General features: G+C 52.7%; 1 protein-coding gene across 2 annotated transcripts in view; it reads left to right on the forward strand.

Annotated features, from left to right (window-relative positions):
• Nucleotides 1-15,768, forward strand: part of TMPRSS2 (transmembrane serine protease 2) — a 32,769-nt gene extending 17,001 nt beyond the window's left edge. The window contains exons 6-14 of one of the 2 annotated variants that reach the window (XM_060009784.2): nucleotides 2,940-3,066; nucleotides 4,233-4,343; nucleotides 8,007-8,050; nucleotides 9,067-9,238; nucleotides 10,771-10,946; nucleotides 11,629-11,724; nucleotides 13,712-13,854; nucleotides 14,275-14,427; nucleotides 15,708-15,768. In XM_060009784.2, the coding sequence (XP_059865767.1) occupies nucleotides 2,940-3,066; nucleotides 4,233-4,343; nucleotides 8,007-8,050; nucleotides 9,067-9,238; nucleotides 10,771-10,946; nucleotides 11,629-11,724; nucleotides 13,712-13,854; nucleotides 14,275-14,427; nucleotides 15,708-15,719 (1,034 nt within the window). In that variant the 3' untranslated portion in view covers nucleotides 15,720-15,768. Of the gene's footprint in view, nucleotides 1-2,939; nucleotides 3,067-4,232; nucleotides 4,344-8,006; nucleotides 8,051-9,066; nucleotides 9,239-10,770; nucleotides 10,947-11,628; nucleotides 11,725-13,711; nucleotides 13,855-14,274; nucleotides 14,554-15,707 lie in introns of those variants that run through there. The other variant, XM_060009783.1, reaches the window with a different exon arrangement.
• Nucleotides 15,769-19,977: the final 4,209 nt, after the last annotated feature.

Below are 19,977 nucleotides of genomic sequence, written 5' to 3' on the forward strand. Positions count from 1 at the left end.
CACCATCTGCATGGACCTGCGTCCACGCTGGTGCCTTGGCCTCTAAGTTCCGACCTCCTGCAGTTCCTTCCCGGAGGGGGTTTGCACTGGGCAGTGACTCACTCTGTAAACTGTTGACATAGTGACTTGCCTTTATTTTGGTGATAATATATTTGTCACCATTTTCTTAAGTAAAGCAGGGAGTTTTTGAGGTTGAGAAGATGTGGTTAAGCTCTCAGGCGGGATGACATTTGATGTTTCCCTACCTGTGCATGTGCATGTGTTGATAAACTCTAGCAAGACAAACTCATGTTACCTGGAGAGACTTTCTCTCTCTCTTCTTAATACTGAAGTTGTATTTACTTAAATACTTTAAGAGTTAGTGTACTCAAATAGATCATAATTCGGGAAGTCCCTAAGGGTATGCAGTGAAAAATCTCATCTCCCCCATTTCACTTACGCTCATGCACACTCACACACACACACACACACACTCACATACTCACACAGAGTATATACTCACACACTGTGAGATAACAGAGTGTATGTATTGGTCTCTGCCCCCCGTTCCCGGCACAGGGCTCCTGAAACCTGGTAACTGAGTGATGAGACCACCAGGTGCATCTTTGGTTCTAGTATTTCATCCTTGACCCCAGTTCCTGACACGGAGCTCCTAAAACCCTTGTCATTTCCTGGGTGATAGGAGTGTCTTTTGTCCTAAGAACGCGACTCTTGGCGGGCTCCTGAATGGCTCCTGGATGGGGCTGGTCTTGGTTAGAAGCTTAGACGGTAGCTCCGCACCCCACTGTCTAGAGAGGGGGAGAGGCTGAAAATGGAGTTAATGATCGAACATGCCTACGTGATGCAGCGTCCATAAAATCCCAAAAGTACAGGGTTGGGGAGCTTCCGGGTTGGTGACCCCATGAAGATCTGGGGAGACCGGTGTGCCCAGAGGGCACGGGATCTCCCGCCCCTCCCCACACACCTTGCCCTGTGCTTCTCTTCCTCTGGATGTGCCTCTGTGTCCTTTATCCCATCCTTTATCATGAACTGGTAAACAGCAAGTAAATGGTTTTCCTGAGTTCTGTGAGCTGCTCTAGCAAATTAATCGAAGCTGAGGAGGGGGTCGTGGGAACCTCTGAGTTCTAGCTGGTCGTTCAGAAGCACAGGTGACAACCTGGACTTGGGGCTGGCATCTGAAGTGGGGGGGCGGGGGAAGGGGGAGGAGGGCAGTCTTGTGGGACTGAGCCCTCAACCTGTGGGATCTGATGCCATCTCCAGGTAAAAGAGTATCAGAACTGAGTTAAACTGTTGGACACCCAGCTGGTGTCCCAGACAACTGCTTGTTATGGGGTAAAACCCACACGCATTTGGTGATCAGAAGTGTCAGGAGTGATATGTTCTGTGCGAGCAGTAAAGAAGACACACGTGAAACAAGGATGTGAGGAAGAGGAAAGAACAGGGTAGTTTTTCTAACACACACACACAGACACACACACACATAGACACGCTCACACACAGACACACACACACTCACACACACACACTCACACACAGACACACACACACACACACACACAAGCCTGTTCATCAGCCAATCATGTTTTTTCCTTAGGGGCAACGAATAAGAGTATCTTGTTTCTCCTTGCACAGAGTTTTTGCACGAAAATGTACATGTGTGTTTGCATCGTTAATGTGCCCGTTTCCCTATGGCTGCCATCCAGCTGACTCCACAGGACTTGATGACACATCCTGGAAGTCACTTTTCTGCTGGGACGTGAGCCTCCCCTTTCCCTCCGCTGCACTCGCAGCGTTCCTTTGCATGGAATCCTGAGCAGTTTCACGTGTACAGAACGAACAGAGTTCCCATCCCCCCCCGCCCTCACATACAGTCGCCCCTGCTTGTAACATCTTGCATTGGGGTGGTACCTGCACTGTAAGTGATAAGTCGATATTGATACATTGTTATTGACTAAAGTCCTTAGTTTACATTAAGGTTTACTCGGTATTGCAGATAAATGTACAATGTATACATCTGGACAGTAGGTTTGGACAGATGTCTAACATGTGTCCACCATGACAGTGTCATACAGAGTAGTTTCACTGCCCTAAAAATCCTCTGTGCCCTACTTGTTCATCCCTTACTCCCCAGCCCCGAGTAACCACTGATCTGCCTACTGTCTCCATGGTTTCGCCTTTCCCCAAGTATCTTAGAATTGGAACCCTTTCAGATGCTTCTTTCACTGAATGATGTGCCTTTAAGGTTCCTCCACGTCTCTTCGTGGCCTGAGAGCTCAGTTCTTTCTAGTGTTGAATCGTAATGCATTGTCTAGATGTCCTCCAGTTGGCTTATCCACTCACATGGTGTGTGGAATCACTCATCACAGAAGCAGTAGGAAGTGATCAGACCAAGGCTGGTCATTCCACAGCAGAATGAGCCCCAGATGCCAGGCCCTGAGCAACCACTAATCTACTTTCAGTCTCTATAGATGTCCTTCTCTAGACGTTTCACAGAAATGGGATCATACAGTGTGTGAGCCTTTGTGTCTGGCCTCTTTCACTCAGCAGAATGTCGTGGGTGCTGTATTGTGTCAGTGTTTCATCCCCTTTCATGAACAAATAATACTGCATTATGCGGATGGACCACATTTTGAGCATTCATCGGTAGATGGACATTTGGGTTGTTTCCACCTTTCGGCTCTTGTGGATAATGCTTTCACGAACATTTGTGTACAGTGTTCTCTTTTGTCTGAATACCTGTTTTCAGTTCTTGTGGGTGAAGGGCATATTTTGCGGGGAAAGGCTGGATTCTCGGCACCTCTCATGTGTAGCTGGTGCCTTGGGAAGAGGGAGCCCAGCCCTGCCTCTGGGTCCCAGGGCCTCTGTGTCCCAGGGAAGGTGGGGCTTATGTGGCGGACAGGACGATGGTTTGAGACTCACCAGAATCTCCCTTCCTGCAGTTCGCCTCTACGGACCCAACTTCATCCTTCAGGTGTACTCAGCTCAGAGGAAGTCCTGGCACCCCGTGTGCCAGGATGACTGGAGTGACAACTACGGGAGAGCAGCGTGCCAGGACATGGGCTACCCGTGAGTTCCGAGCCCCGTGGCCTCCGTGATGATGGTGACAGGCGCAGAGACATAAGATCAGTGCTTCTCTCTGTCCCTCCCTGGAAGCGCCAACACAGGGGCACCGCGAGCCTTTGTCTCCTTTCTAAAGCCGCTCCAGGAAGCCGGCAGGGGACCGTGGGCAACACACTGCCCCATCCCCCTCCACGGCATCCCCAGCCCTGCCTCTGGGGCCTCCATCAGCTCCTGGTTCCTCGAGGCTGTCCAGTTCTGCGGTCACCAGGGTCCAGGGTGCTGGCCGAGGGCCTTGGGTGACTCATTTCCTAAGGAGCCCCCAGGCAGGGTCGAAGCCTTGACTCCACTCACCTCCTGGGTGGTAGCGAGAGGGGAGGGCTGCAGGGAAAGTCTGGAGAGAACAGATCTGCATAACCTTCACTGCGTGAGCGCGGAAGGCGCTGGAGGCCTTTGAACAGAAGAGAGCTGATCAACAGATTTATCCGTTAGAGAATTCATTCCTCATGCAGCCACCAGAGGAGGTGGGAGAGGGGGTGGGAGTGCCCCCTCCTCAGGATTCCAGCCAGGGACACGCCAGACCATCCTTGTCAACGCGTGGCAGCCGTCTGGCCTCTCAGGGAAAGGCTGTGCGATTTCATTGCCACCGTCTCTTCCTTGGGGGTGTCACCGTGTAAATTCTGTGCAATTCTAGTGTGTTGCCTTTATGCCAGTTTTCAAAGTGAATTACCACTTGATAAGAAAGCTGGCATCTTAGCTAGTGAAATACTTCAAAATGCCAGCCCCCAATTGCAGCGTACGTCACTGGGAATGACGTAGGTGAGGCCCCATCACGGTTCAGGGTCTGTATTTTATCACTGGGAGCATTTGAACAGGTGTAATTTTGTTACATTATAGGTTCTCACACACCCTTATTCTTACTGCTTCTTTATCCTAATCCAGCTTAGATTAGAAACACGACTGATGGAGGACATTTCCCTGACACTTCAGGCTTATCGGGTGGAAAGATAGTTATAACGCAGCGTCACTTGACTGGAAGTTGTGTTTTTGTTTTCCCAAATGCTATGCTGTTCCTCGTAACCAGAATGTCATATTCTGATGTAGCTATAACATAGGATTTACGAATGCTCACAACAAAACCCATTATTTTACATAAGATTTTCTGTCTTTTTCAGGAATAGTTTTTTTTCTAGCCAAGGAATAGTGGATGACAGCGGGGCCACAAGCTTCATGAAGCTGAATGTCAGTGCCAACAATATCGATCTCTATAAAAAACTCTACCACAGGTATTTAATTTGGCGATTTCTTTTTAAAAATGTATTTCATTGAAGTATAGTTGATTTACAATGTTATGTTAATTTCTACTGTATGGCAAAGTGATTCAGTTATATATACATTCTTTTTCATATTCTTTTCCCATTATGGTTTATTACAGGATATTGAATATAGTTCCCTGTGCTATACAGGAGGTCCTTATTGCCTATCCATCCTATATACACTAGTTTGCATCTGCTAATCCCAAACTCCCAATCCATCCTTCCCCCACCTCCCTTGCCGCTTGGCAACCACAGGTCTATTCTCTATGTCTGTGAGTTTGTTTCTTAGATAAGGTCATTTGTGTCATATTTTAGATTCCACATATAAGTGATATGTGGTATTTGTCTTTCTCTTTCTGATTTACTTTGCTTAGTACGATAATCTCTAGGTCCATCCGTGTTACTGTAAGTGGCATTATTTCATTCTTTATTAGGGCTGAGTAATATTCCCTTGTATGTATGGACCACATCTTCTTCATCCATTCCTCTGTCAATGGACATTTAAGTTGTTTCCATGTCTTGACTATTGTAAATAGTGCTGCTATGAACATTGGGGTGCATGTATGTTATTGAATTGTAGTTTTGTCCAGAAACATGTCCAGGAGTGAGATTGCTGGATCATATGGTAGCTCTATTTTTAGTTTCTTAAGGAACCTCCATACCGTTCTCCATAGTGGCTGCACCAATTTACATTCCCACCAACAGTGTAGGAGGGTCCCTTATCTCCACACCCTCTCCAGCATTTGTTATTTATAGACTTTTTTTTTGCGGTACGCAGGCCTGTCACTGCTGTGGCCTCTCCCGTTGCGGAGCACAGGCTCCGGACACGCAGGCTCAGCGGCCATGGCTCACGGGCCCAGCCGCTCTGCGGCATGTGGGATCTTCCGGGACCGGGGCACGCACTCGTGTCCCCTGCATCGACAGGCGGACTCTCAACCACTGCGCCACCAGGGAAGCCCTTATTTGTAGACTTTTTGATGATGGCCATTCTGACTGGTGTGAGGTGACACCTCATTGTAGTTTTGATTTGCATTTCTCTAATAATTAGCGATGCTGAGCATCTTTCCATGTGCCTGTTGGCCACGGTGATTTCCTCTTTCCTTTCAAGAATTGTGTAATGGGAATGAGTAGGAGGCGTCAGGGAGAATCACTGTCCAGAGTTTGATTTCTCTGCTGCACCTGCGGGTTTGTCTGAGTTTCTCATGGGGAGGAGATTGGACTTTACGTAGAACCCGTCCCTCTGAGCAGCTCTGGGTTTATTCCAGGGAAGCGGCTAAGGTCTATTTGTCATCTTGTTTGTGCCCTCTGCCCTCTGCCCTCTGCCCTCTGCCCTCCATGGTATTGGGTAACATTGCACAATTGAAATTCCTCTTTCCTGATTTTTTTCTCTCTCCGGACATTAGACATGTACCTTACTGTGTGTCAGGGTGTGTGTCTAGGAGTCCAAAAGAATGTCTCAGGGTTCCCACTGGGGTGATCGACTCATCCTGGTTTGCCCAGGACTCTGCCGGTTTCACACTGGAAATCCTGCTTCCCAAGAAGCCCCTCAGCCCCAGGCAGCGGGGGTGGTTGGTCCCCCAGCCCAAGCAATCGTGTCAGAGGATGCTGTGCAAGGGGTGGGCCTGGGAGCGAGCGACTGGTCCAGGGCACCAATGTTTCCTGTACCTGGAGGGATACTCGCAGCACTGGGCGGGTCGCAGTGCGTCTGGTGGGTGGAAATGAGCCTGAGCTGGTCCCATGGTTGATGGTTTAGCTGTTTCGGAGGGTGGGGGAGAGGGCTGGACTTGAGCAACTCATTTTGTGTTGCATATGTTGAAAATGGTTGCGGTCTTCCTAGGATCATTACTATCCAAATGTTCCTTAACGTGAAAGATACACAGTGTCCTTCTTGCGTAAGTCCTCCTCAGCTCCCAGGTCCCTATCTCCCATCCCCAGGTGGCCAGGCAGGCCGTCACCTCCCTGCTGGCCAGGTGCCAGATGCTGCCTTGATGGGAGGATGGACGGGTCACACTTCCCCTCCTTCCGTGTGAGTGGGAGGCTGGGAGCAGGTTTGCATTCCTGGTGGCCCGGGGGGCTGACTTCTGCCTGGGGCACCTGGTCTGGCTGTCCCCAGGAATGTGAGAGGGTGAGCCCAGGAGAAGGGGTGCACACGGCCAGGTGTGCCCATCAAAACAGCAGGCCGTGGTTTGCCCTCCCGAGGAACTGAACACAGCTGCCTGGGCTCTTTGTAAACGCCCCCGACTGTCTCGTCATCGTCTTTGGTTACATGGAATCAGGGCTGAGCAGGGGAGGAAAGGCTGCCACCTCTTGGTAACTCACAAGGTGGCTGCTGGGTTTGGAGGAAAGAAGAGAAGGTCATTGCCTGGGATGTGGTGTCCCCGGCATGCATGGCGTGAGGTGGGAGAACTGCTTTCCTCTTTGCTTTCAGAAGTTGCTCTTTGCTACCCGAGTCCTCGCAGGGTTTGTCTGAGTGGCCGCTTTGCGCCCTGATGCCGGTGGCTGCACAGTGTGCAGAGGAGAATGCCCTTATGATCCTTAGACAGCATCTTCTCTTAATGGGAACATGTCTTCTCTTGGCATCCAATGCCCCCCAGCCAGAGACCGCCGGGACATGCCTTGTCCTGGAACTGGGTGTCTCCACGGAAGCGGGTGAGAAGGGACTTATTACAGGGTGTGGGCTTGTGTTGAGTCCTTTTGGGGAAGGTTCCAGGAAGCAGGGCTTTGCCCTGCATTGGATGCTGTCCGGAAGTGAGGGTGATTCTGTAGTTGGTACCTTAATGGTTGTTTTTTTTTAGAAGGTGGGTGGCAGGCATGAAGCCAGGCTATGGCTGGGATTGGCTGGGAAGTGCGGCTACTCGTGTCAGCCAGCATAGGGGCCTGTTGGTCACTGTGTGGCTTGGACCAGGCTCATGGGATCGTGCAGTGGGCGCGCCCGCGTCCTGATCCATCATGTAACAGTGGTCTGGCCCCATGTGGATGCCCTGGGAGCTGTTTACGTTCAACAGAATGTGGCTAGGTTCGAACATGAGGGTGTCAGGGCTGTTTCTCTTCTCCTCAGCCTCTTGGGGGAAAATTCCGTACACGGTGGAACGCATTGGTTGTTTCTTTTTCACAGGTAACCTGGAATGTCTGCCCCCCAAAGGAGTAACTTTTCTTCTGTTCCAGGCAAATGATTGACTGTATAGTTTCCTGTGCGGTAAACGTAAAGCAGTTATAGGAATCTGGAAGTTTACGAACGTCTTCCTGACAAAATTACAGGATCGTTTTAAATCCCAAGGAAAAGTAATAACAGCTGATATGATGTGTGCTTATCTTCACAACCACCCTATGAGTTGGTACTATATTAGCCCATTCTGCAGATGGGGAAATTGAGGCACAGAGAGGTTAGGAAGCTTGTCCAAGGTCACACAGCTTGGATTTGAACCCTGCACTTTGATTCAGTGTCTGCTCTTTACTACCGTCCCCTATGTATATAGATTTACTTTCCTTATTCAAGTCTTCAACTGTGGACTCTTCTATGTCTGGGGAGGCAGAGAGTGAGAACAGTAGAAGAAAATATTTATTTCTAAGCATTTTGAGAATCAAGTGTCTCGTTTGTTAGAGTGACCAGAATTTTCCCCTCTTCTTTTGTAGTGATGTCTGTTCTTCAAAAACAGTGGTTTCTTTACGCTGTATAGGTAAGTGATTCTTGGTTTTCCTTTTTGTGTTTCTAAAATAAGAAACATTTGATACTTATAGAAATGTATCTCCCTGTGTCTCTGTGGGATGTGGAGAGATGAGGTGGGGTAACAGGTCAGGACATGCCCAGCACTCTGCCCAAGGGGCTCCTTTCTTGAATTCTGATGCACTTGAGACGCCTTCAGCCTCAAGTCCAAGAAGCAGCTGTCCCATGGGGACGGGAGAGCTCAAGAAACTGCCGGGGCCACACTCTAGGGCATCCGCGCGCTGGAGCTGGACGCCTGTGCGTGTCCCCGCCCCTGTGTTTGGATTATAGTTTCCAAACCTTCTCCTGGTATGGAGGACACTGTCCCTGCGCCCCCTTCTCTGGGACAGCCCCATCCTGTTCCCATTTGGGTCTCAGGCCTGAAGCTTGGCTTTTCAGTCTGAACAGCTGAAGCTAGCAGATGCCCCTAGGTGGACGCATGCCCCAGTGGTCCCGCTGGTACCTTCCCACCCAGGCTGGCTCAAGCTTCTTTAGGTCCGGAGAAAGCAGGTGCCTGCCCTGCCTTCCCGCGCACGCGCCGCCATCCACCTCCTGGCAGCTTGAGGGCAGCACACGTGAGAAAAGCCTCTTTAGCTCTGTTCGGGAATCTTGGGGCCTCTGAGCATTCGAGGGGGTGCCAGGGCCTTTGTTATCCAGGCCCCCCACCTGGTGTACGGGAGACGCCGATGGAATCGCACGAGTGCCAAGGAACAGGGGCACCCAGTGCCAGCAGAAGTGGTGCTTCCTGGGGGGAGGGGGAGGAAGCACCTCCTCTCACCCCACCCCCCAACGCAAAGAGACCAGGACACATTCTCGGAAAGTCGGACCCCAAACAAACAGGAACAAGAACAGACAACAGTCACCCTCCGGCCAGACAGGACCCTCGGGCTGGGGGCCGTCTGGGCACCGGGTGTGACAGGCGTCAGGTGGCTGGGAGCGGGCGGCCCTGCTTCGCTCACCGGCCGGCCGCGCTGTGCTTGTCGCCCTCAGAGTGCGGGGTCTCCGGGAAGACGAGACGCCAGAGCCGGATCGTGGGCGGATCGAGCGCTGCCCCGGGGGACTGGCCCTGGCAGGTCAGCCTGCACGTGCAGGGCACCCACGTCTGCGGAGGCTCCATCATCACCCCCGAGTGGATCGTGACCGCCGCCCACTGCGTGGAGGAGTAAGTCCCGTGGGGGCGGGTCCCGGGTTGGGAGGCGGAGGCTCTGGGCCCTGCGGCCTGGAGTGAAGTCTCCGAGTCCTTCGAGTTCCGGTTTCCTTGTGGACACGCGGGGATTCTAAGGGCGCCCAGGTCGTTGCCTCGCTGGGAGGGTCAAATGACTCGTGCAGCGCGTGGCCAAGCCCATCCCTTAAGCGTGCGTCCATTACTCGTGGCGTCTGGCGCAGGGATGCAGTGTGGGGCTGGGGTGATGCTGTGATCAGAACTCCTTCTAGGGGCTTCCCTGGTGGCGCAGTGGCTAAGAATCCGGCTGCCAATGCAGGGGGCACAGGTTCGAGCCCTGGTCTGGGAAGATCCCACATGCCGCGGAGCAGCTAAGCCCGTGCGCCACAACTACTGAGCCTGCGCTCTAGAGCCCGTGCGCCACAACTAGAGAAAGCCCGTGCACAGCAACAAAGACCCAACTCAGCCAAAAATAAATAAATTTATAAAAAAAAAAAAAAAAGAACTCCTTCTAGCCCATAGTCTTCTCAGCTCTGTCCCACTTTTCCTGAGGCCCCTGCCCTCTTGGGAGGCCTGGTGTCCCCTGGGTGCTCATCCCCAGAGAGGATGCACTCAAAGACACTCAGACCTCACACTGCCATGCAGGAAGGTCCTCTGTGGTCCATTAAACACCCTGGGCCACAGCATTGCCCATACAGGGGGGTGGAGAGGGGCAAGGGTAGCCATCATTTACAGTGTTAGCTTTTGTAGAAGATACTATTCCCCCTCCTTTTTTCTTAAACGTGGAGGGCTTTTTTGTGTTTTTTTTGGTGTTTGTTTTGGTCACATGGCTATTTTGAAAAAGCCTCGCTCATCAGAGTTATTTTTCTTTAGAGTGAGGCCGGGCCTGGCTTGCCCGTTCTCTGGCTCAGTGGCTTCAGACAGCCCCCTCGAGGTGGCTGCCTGTAGCATCTGCACCTGTAAGACAGGTGTGCTGCTCCACGGGCTGTTGTATGGTTGAAGAAAGCAGTGTTTATTATCCAAGAGCGTTCCCTTCCTTCCATCCACCGTATTCCATGGGCTGTAGGATTTTCTTAGAAGGGAAATACCCAGATCAAGGTAATGCCGGGACGGCTATTAGACTCAGAGTCTGTTCATCAGTACACACCTATTAAGCACCTACTGTGTGCCAGGAAATGCTCTAGCATGTAAAAGTCAGTTAGACCCAGCCACGCCGGAAATGGGGTTTCAAACCTCAGGAAGGCACTTAGGCTCAAGAATAAGCGTTCTTGGAATCGCGAGGGTTTGCCGGCTGGCGGGGAAGCACGGAAGGAATAGGATTCACTGACGAGGTAAAGGAGGGGAGTGGGGGCTGTGTGGGGTGCGGAGGGGGAGGGGCCTGAGACCACCTGGCCAGCCTTGTCCCGCGGCTTTTGACAAATCACGTCACCTTGGAGACCTTGGCTCGGGCGGATGGCTTTTGAAGGCCGTCGAATGAGCGTTTCGTGTTTGTGGTTCTGACACGCTGAGCGGTGTTCACGTCTGTCTTCCAGACCTCTTAACAATCCCAAGATTTGGACGGCCTTTGCAGGAATTTTGAGACAATCTTTCATGTTCTATGGAAACGGATACCGAGTAGCAAAAGTGATTTCCCACCCAAATTACGATTCCAAGACCAAGAACAACGACATCGCTCTTATGAAGCTGCAGACGCCTCTGACTTTTAACGGTGCGTAGCGGCGTTCCTGCAGCCCGGGGTACGTGAACGGTTTTGACCGCATCTTAAGGAGAGGTTGACTGGAAATAAAATGTGCTGTGATGTCCAGAAGGAAGGAAGTTGCACTGAGTTGTAGCGTGTGGAGCCAGGGGAGGGGTTGGCTGCTAGAAGAGGGCTCAGCAGAGGCCGAGTCACCCCAAAATGTGCCTTTGGCCACTGAGGGATGCGTTCACTGCGGCACTTTTCCTCCTCGGCACGGTGACGACTTAATCAGCACACGTGAACGTCTAGAAAAGTTGTTTCCTAGTCAGCATCTGGTGGGTCAGACTTCACTCGGTGCTGGTTTGCAATTGCACCTGTTGTGAGTTTAATTATAAATTGCTAATCACTTACCTCCATCCTTATCAATTGAGTCCGATGCAGCCCTACCACGTCCAGTGTCAACTCTTTGCGTCACAGGACTGTCGATCTTCAATCCTCCGAAACCCTAACTTTCAGAGGGGGGCGTCTTGCCTGTTAGAAGGAGCGTCCTGGCAGGGGCAGGAAAGGGCATGCCAGGACACACTGGAACCCAGAAGTCTCCCTGGGCAGGAGGCTGGTGGTCCCAGGCCCAGGGAAGATCCAGGTGGACACCGTCGCCGGAGGCCTTCAGTTAGACCAGACCCGCTCACGCTGTTTTCCCTTCTTGGAACAGACAGAGTGAAACCAGTGTGTCTGCCCAACCCGGGCATGATGCTGGAACCGACACAGGCCTGCTGGATTTCCGGGTGGGGGTCCACCTACGAGAAAGGTGAGGCTCCCAGCAGGGGATCTGCGGGTCTCAGGAGCAGATCACTGGGTTCTGAAGCGGGAGGTCTAGGTTTTGATCCTGGTTCTACCACTAAGTGATTTGACGACTTTGGGCAGTTCGCCCAGTCTTTTTGCCTGTTTCCCCACGTGCTAGATGGGAAAATCCTAGCTGCCCTACCTACCCCATGCCCTTATTAAGACCAAATGGAACAATGTGTGGAAACTGGTTTTTGAAGGGTGGAGGCCACCGTGTGAGGGGCACACGGCCCCCATGTTTGTACCCCATGGTCGCTAACAGGCCGCCCGGAAGTCTGCCTGCCTTTGATGGCTGAGTGATAACGGACTCGGTGAGGATGGGCTTGTGTGACCGGCAATGCCAGCTGCAGGCGCCAGAGGCTTTGTCCTCCTGCCCTGACACCACAGAGTGGGAAGAGGCACTAGACCCTCCTGACGCAGGCTGGCCCAGCTGCCTTCAGTTATAATTTGCTTTCATCTCAGATAACGTTTTTCAAATGAAGGGATCCTTGCTGTTGCATTCTTAGGGAGCATTGGATGGGCTTAGTCGTACATTTATATATTGTTTACATCCTTCCAAAAGTGTTTAGGGCACACCTCCAAGGATCTTTTAAAGCACGGTGAATAGCTCAAGGGCGGGGTGGTTGGGAGGGGTAGGGGAGATGTCGGTGGCCCTGGGTGTCCTGGCATCTGGTCTAAAGAAAGCTCCTGGATTGAGCCTTCCAGGTGTGAGCAAGGTTTCCCAGCATCCAAGACAAAAGGGAAAGTCAGCCACAGTTTGTGGAGCACCGGCCAAGAGCTGGGAATGCAGCAGTGAACAAAATGGGACAGAAATCTCTACCCGCAGGAGCTTCACATTCTCCTATGGATGTCTCGGGGCAGGATGTGCTCAGACAGGAAAGGAATAACTGAACTAGGTGCTTTCAAACAGCGGAGGTTTGCGACAGCGAGCGGTGGTCAGGGAAGGCGACATTTGAGCTAAGATCTGCATGACTAGAGTGTCTTACGAACAGAAGGGCCAGTGTGGCCAGGGCACAATGAGCCGGGGTGAGGGAGCAGCCTGGGGCCAGGTCGCATAGGGCCTTGTAGGCTATAATGAGGATATTGGAGTGACTTGATCTGAGAGCTGTGTAGGGAGTCACGGCAGGGTTGGGGGTGAGGGCAGACGGAACAGCACGGTGAGGGGACCAGTGCTGTGTCCTCCGAGACAAGAAGGCGGCTCAGACGGGGGGTGGGGGTGGGGTGGGGGTGGGAGCACGTTTGGGACAGAGCCTTCAGAGCTGCTGATGGATGGAGTGTCAGCAGAGAAAGAGCAGAGAGTCACAGGAAGGCGGCTTCCAGCTGTGACGCGAGCCCCCCGGTGGGTGGTGGGACCATTTCCCGAGTCCGGAGGACGGGGGGCGGGGTGCGGTATGGCTTTGGGTGGAGGAACCCTCTAGGAGAGGGCCCAGAAGACATCCAGGTAGCAACTGGGAGACATAGAGTGCAAGTCCCAGCGAGCGTCTAGGAAGTTTCCACCTGCTGGCAGCCGAGGGCAGATGGTCAGAGAGTGAAGGGTCGTGTGGGGTTGAGGACAGTCAGGTGTTTGAGGTGGAAACACAGGGCTCCTCCGGTGGCCCTGGGAATGGTCCAGAGAAGAGGGAGCAAGGAAGGAGGAAAGCTGACCCCAGGGAACCAAGTGGCTGGGTGATGGGAGAGGATGATTCTAGGACACAGGTGATGGGAGAGGATGATTCTAGGACACAGGTGATGGGAGAGGATGAGTCTAGGACACAGGCGGAGCTCCCCAGCCCCAGAGGCAGGCAGTCTGCTACCAAACCCAATCTGGAGCCGCTTTACACACAGACCCCAGCAGCTGGAAGATACCCCGGTGTCCCAGGAGCCAGTATGGGAGGAAGGGCGTGGCTGTCTCTCCACACCCCCCGGGAGGGAGTCCAGGCTTCCTGGGAAAGCCAGGCCATCCTCTGTTGCAGGGAAAACCTCGGATAGGCTGAACGCGGCGATGGTGCAGCTCATCGAGCCCTGGCGGTGCGACAGCAAGCAGGTGTACAGTGACCTCATCACGCCGGCCATGATCTGCGCGGGGTACCTGCAGGGAACCGTCGACTCCTGCCAGGTGATGACCAGCTTGCGTTCGGCCTCTGGGCCTTGGCCGGCTCCCAGGGGGCCCGTGAGGAGCACCTCCTCCCCCACCTGGGGCCCGGGGGCGGCCGTGGGAAGTGACGGCCATGGACGGTGCGAAAGCCCTGGTACCCCCAACGATGCACGCCGCTGCTTCCTCCGGAAGGCGCTATGTGGTCGAAGTGTCACAGAAATAAGTCTTTTGACTATTTAAAAATATGGACAGCCATTGATTTGGCAACTATTAACTGATGCAGACGCCAATTCGTCGCTGGTGCAGTCTCTTTGGGGCACTATATTACTGTCACCTCGTTGGAGGAGACCTGCAGCCCCTCCCATTACCCCCACCTCCTTGCCCTCTGTGATGTACGGCCTGGGGTTTCACTTCTGCTCTGTAACCTGCTGTGTCCCCCAGGGTGACAGCGGAGGCCCTCTGGTCACTCTGAAGAGCAGCGTCTGGTGGCTGATTGGGGACACGAGCTGGGGGTCTGGCTGCGCTAAGGCTTACCGACCGGGAGTGTACGGAAACGTGACCGTGTTTACAGACTGGATTTATCGACAAATGAGGGTAACTTTCCCGTCCTCCTCGTTGGGTTCTCTGGCTTTGCTGTGTCAAAGCCTAGGAGGTGTGGTCCCCGTGCCAGGTGGCATCCCCTCCCCCACTGTCCAGGGCCCACCACTGGTGTTTGGGTGAAAACGTCTGGGGCTCAGCTTTGTAGGGTCCAGAGCTGACTGTGATGGGCTTCCTTGTGCTCTGACCACGCTCGGTTCTGGCTCAGGTGGTTCTGTTTACCCACCCAGACGTCGTTGGGTCAAACTTCTGGTGGATGGGCAGAGAGCAGGGAGAGGCAGGTCAGCCAGCCGTGCCTCTGCCCTGTCCTTTTCCGGGCTATCGAGTACGCCCTGGGGCCGGGGAGCAGCTGGGGTTCTCTGGTACAAGGAGAGGTGGTAAGGTGGGGAAAGATCCCAGGGGCTCCCGACCTGGCCTGTGGTGCATAACGGAGCCCAGTCCTTGTGCTCTGCCTGGATCCTGGGTCCACCTCACGGGCCTCGGGACCGGCAGAGCCCACAGATTTCGGCTTCTTCTAGGGGTTGGCTCCTGGTGGAAGAAAAAGTTCTATTCTGTCCCCTCTCAAGTCTCCAAAGGTACCCAGGTGCAGAACCAGAGGGCATTGCCCAATGAGGTCCGGCCTGCATCTCCCCAGATTGAAACCGTAGGACCTAACACCTTCAAGTGGCCACGGGGCCCATCTAGTCCCCACCCCAGAAAGGGCCGAGTGCTGGAAATAGATGACTCCCTCTGGCCCGCCGGGGGCTATGTGGTAGAGGGAAGCTGGGGGGGCTGCGGTGGGGCTGGGAGGAGAAGGCAGCCCGGACACGTTGAGGGAGGTGAGCCAGGCCAGGGGGAGACTGTCCGTCCAGGATGAGAGAGCAAACGGGCAAGGTGTGTTAAGGTACCGCCGGTGGCTCAGCACGGCCAGAGCGGGGAGTGAGAGGGCTGGGTGGCAGCAGAGAAAGTGGTAGAAAGCAGGACAATTAGACACTTGACGTCTTTCAGTGGCTAAGGTCACACTCGGTTTGCCCACAGAGGCCTGTGTCCCAGCTGTGCTGAATGATTGGATCCCTACACACCCCGTTCCCCCTTATGCCTCAGGGCCTTTGCACATGCTGTCCTCCACTGTCAGCCTAACCCCTTGACCTTCATGCTGTAGAAAAACAATATCCCTTTGTCTTATTAAGCTTACTCATTGGTGTATAAGGGCCTCACGTTCATTTAGGGGAAAAAATAATTTTCTACCTTTGTTTGTCTCAAGAAAATAACATCGTTTCTTTTTCCTTTTTGAACAGGCAAACAGCTAATCCATACAGCCTGGGTCCTTGACACCATTTCACAAGAAAATGAAGGGGCTGATTTTTTTTTTTTTTTTTTTTTTTTTTGCGGTACGCGGGCCTCTCACTGCTGTGGCCTCTCCCGTTGCGGAGCACAGGCTCCGGACGCGCAGGCTCAGCGGCCATGGCTCACGGGCCCATCCGCTCTGCGGCATGTGGGATCTTCCCGGACCGGGGCACGAACCCGTGTCCCCTGCATCGGCAGGCGGACTCTCAACCACTGCGCCACCAGGGAAGCCCGAAGGGGCTGATTTTTAATCCCTGTGCATGATGTATTTTTAGAAATGATTCCCAGGTCCTTTCGTTTTTATTAAATAGTGAACCTGTCTGTCTTTGGCACGCTCCACAGTTCTCTGCAGGCCACACGGCCTCCCCCACCCCGGGTGTACACTGCCGCACCCCTCGTCCGACAGGGGAGGCCCAGCTGGGTGTGGGCATGCAGGGCTAGTGCAGGCAGAGGGCTGGGGTCTGTCCCACGGGGACCTCCCTTCCAAGCCCCGTTCCAGGGGCCCCTCTTGGACGCACATGGGGCTGGTGACTTCTCAGCTGCTGGACGGCTTGAGATGGGAAGGGAGGGAGCCAGGTAGAAACTGCAGGGGCCACCCTCTGGGGCCATCACCAGTGCGGGCCACTTGGGGCAGCCCCGGGGCCTGTCTCCCCACGAGGGATTTTTGCTGATCATTTTTTAGTGCCTTCTTAGCAGCCCTGGAAGGTGGCTGGAAATAAAGGGACCAGCCCTTCGTGGGTGATGACTTGATAGCCACTTGTCAGGGCACTGAAACCTTTTTTCCTTCTTGGGCGGTGGTGAGGGTGTAGACGGAGCAGATGTGTTCAGTGCTGAGCACTGCCGGGGCAGGGGGCCCCTGCCTGTTGGGTGGGGCGCTGTCCAGGGAGACCAGCCTTACTCCATGTCTTCTCCCTGGCCCTCTCCTTGGAGACTGTGCTACGCCCCACCCCCTACCGTGGTCCCACCCCAGGTGGGGTGTCTGCTGACCCTCTTAAGGTCTGCTAATCACGTGGAAATTGAGGTGACCCAGGGCAATCAGGGATGCTGATTAAAGATACACTGTTTCCTGTAAACTTTCTACATGTTACTACCTCAGTGCTCGTGGAATCTGGGCCGTGATCCTCTAAGTAGTCCTACACCTGACTCTGAAACTACTGTTGCCTTTGCCTGTGTGAACGGCAGCGGACTTGAGTTGCTGGCTCCGAATTGAATGCTCTGTAAGTGACACGCACAGCACCTGTGCTTGTGACAAAGAAGAGAGAGGTGTGTGTTGGACTCCCTGTGACCCCTTCCAGCCCCTAAAGTTTCCCTGGAGGGAAGGTCGCGTTTCAGTTGCCAAGTGTGAAGCGTAAACGCAGGGCCGTGAGGTTCTGCACCCTCTCAGACACGCTGGTGTTTCCAAGAACAAATTGAGTGATTCTGTGCTAGGACTTAACCTTGGGACGGAAGGCTGTACGATCCGCTCGCAGGATGCTTGGCCGGCAGCAACCGCAGGGACCATCCGGACGCGCCTGCTCCCCGAGGCGGATTTTAAAAAGCATTGTCATGGTGAGAAGGCGTTCCTTCTTTAGTGCTTCTCTTAATTTATGTGATCACTGTTTGTCTTCTGTTTTGTATCTTTTTTAAATTGTAAAATTCAAGTGTGAAAAATTGTACAAATAAATTATACATTCTTTTTCCAAACGTGTTGAGGCTCTGGAGATCTGTGTGGCCACCGCGAGCCAATCTGGCGTTACTTTGTAGGGCCGGGATGTTGGAGCAGCTGCTGCGTGGTGGGGTGGGTCTGAGGCGGAGGGGGGGGGGTGGGAATCACTTGTACCTCCCACTTCTCCCAGATTCAGACCCCGAGACCCAACTCTCTTCTAGAACTCTCTGCCCAGTGTCCCAAGAGTTTTCAGAACCTGCCTCCTCAAACATGAGGCTAGCGTCTCTTCCCCTAAAGCTGTCTTCCTAAAATCCCCACGAGCTCACGGTGGCAGAACTGCTTCCTTAACTAACAAGCATCTCCGTCCCTGGAGTTGTGGCCACAGGTGGGAGACGGAGCTTGGGTAAATGTTTTCCTGCCTGGAACAAAAATCCATTCTCATTCTTCAAATTCCCCAAATCCAGCAGGTCCCAACAGGTAACAGGTGATTGGAGAAAACAACTGGCCGTTGTCTTCATCATGTCAATTTGCGTTAAAATTATGGAAAAACTTGTAATTGAAAAAGAAAAGAAAGCACATGTTTTTGATAGATAACGTTCAAAAATACAGTTGAGGGCTTCCCTGGTGGCGCAGTGGTTGAGAGTCCGCCTGCCGATGCAGGGGACATGGGTTCGTGCCCCGGTCCGGGAAGATCCCACATGCCGCGGAGCGGGTGGGCCCGTGAGCCATGGCCGCTAAACCTGCGCGTCCGGAGCCTGTGCTCCGCAACGGGAGAGGCCACAGCAGTGAGAGGCCTGCGTACCGCAAAAAAAAAAAAAAAAAAAAAAAATACAGTTGATTCTTGTTACTCGTGGCAATTATGTTGTACAAAGTCATCGCGAACCTTGAATTAGTGAATATTGAATCATGGCTCCTAAGGGACAAATAGGGGCAGATGCCTGCCAGCCACCTGTCTTTGTCAACCCATCACTGCATAACCTTGTTCGGTATGTGTTTGTTTAAAGACACCTTATGGGTATATATTGTTCGTTCGTTAACATTGAACTTACGGCCCACAGCCCTAAAACACTCACTCCTGAAGGCCGCTTCTCCGTAGGGCACAGCCCAGCCTGCCTGCACTTAGCACACTAGACAGCTCTTTCCCACTCTGCTTGGGGCCATTTCAACAGTGAAATCACCAGCCAAAAGTACAAAAATGCTAAAAAAACACCGCATTAAATAGACTGAAAACGATACTTCTTTACAGTCTGAGCTGAAACGCATTCAGCAACTCAAATGTCTTGCCCCTCTGCCCCTGTCCGCAAGTGTTGATTTTGCGGGGAACCAATACATTTTAAAAGCAAGTTGGTGAATCCACCCATAAGGGATCTGCAAATAATAAAGATTGTATACCTGAAAACGTCCATGTGGGCAAGGCAGCTGACATGCTTTCCAGTCACACTTTTCATTTTGGAGTCCCCACGTGAATGGTTTTACTTCTGGATGAGGCTGATTTCACCTAAAAAGTCCAGCCAGAACACTGAAAACATTGATATGTTTGTACTTAAACCTTTATAAAAGACATAGGTTCGATTTGCTCAATATAAATGAACCCAAAATACTAATTAAAGTGGAAACGAGTATTAAGGAAAGTGTGGAATCGGTGTTGATCGTCTTGTGGCTTCCTGCAGCTGGGGCAGGGGGAGTTCGCAGCGTGGAAAATGAATGAACTTTGATTCGCTTCTTGCTGAGCTGTTATGGAGGTCGGGGTACAGTCCTACCTTAAACTCGGGTCCCTGGCCTGTTCTCAGCTCCTTCTCTCTGGTTCTCCTGTGGTTTCCCTGACCTGGCTCTGATTTCAGAGACGTTTTCCTTATGGCCAAGGCTTCACCCTGGAACCTGACTTTTTAAAGAGACACACACACACACCCCTGGTTGAAGTCAAATCCTTTGCTGCTTTGGACGCAGAGAAGGTTATGTGGCACGGGCCAGAGCTCTTCTCCCAGCGCCCCCAGTGTCTTAAGGGCTGCAATTTAGGCTACTTCCAAAGTGACACTTAAAAGATTCACTGTTGTACCAGCTACCTCATTTTAAGTGAATTAACCCCATAAACATGGGCGTTGCTGTGATTAAAGAACCTGATCTTATAATCCCCTGAAAATCCACTGATCCATTTGAATCCACTGAAGGTGAGTGGATTCAAGGTCAGTGCCCCTTTTGCTGCTTTTATGGCTACCTGGCGGATGATTTGTCCCTGGGACTGGATTCCTTTCCTCCCAAACAAAAACTGACCACGGGGCCTTTTCTGGCTGGCTGGCTGCTTTCGTCTTTGCTTTCTGCTCCAGAAGGAGAGAAATAAAGGGAGGTCTTCCATAGCATCTTAGAAAATAGTCAGGCATCCGGCAAGTCATTTGGACAAGTGCCCAGCATCTCCTATGCCCACTCCACCCCTCACAGCATTTAGTAAGCACCTGCAGACCCTGCATTCTGGAAAAATGAGGCCTCCTACTTTGGTCAGTTCAATGTGATCTGGCCCCTCTCCTTGCTCTGCTCCAGACTCAGCCCCATCCTATGGGATCAGCTGAAGCCCAGGCTTG

This window comes from Delphinus delphis, chromosome 4 (assembly GCF_949987515.2).
Source record: "Delphinus delphis chromosome 4, mDelDel1.2, whole genome shotgun sequence".
Taxonomy (NCBI): domain Eukaryota; kingdom Metazoa; phylum Chordata; class Mammalia; order Artiodactyla; family Delphinidae; genus Delphinus; species Delphinus delphis.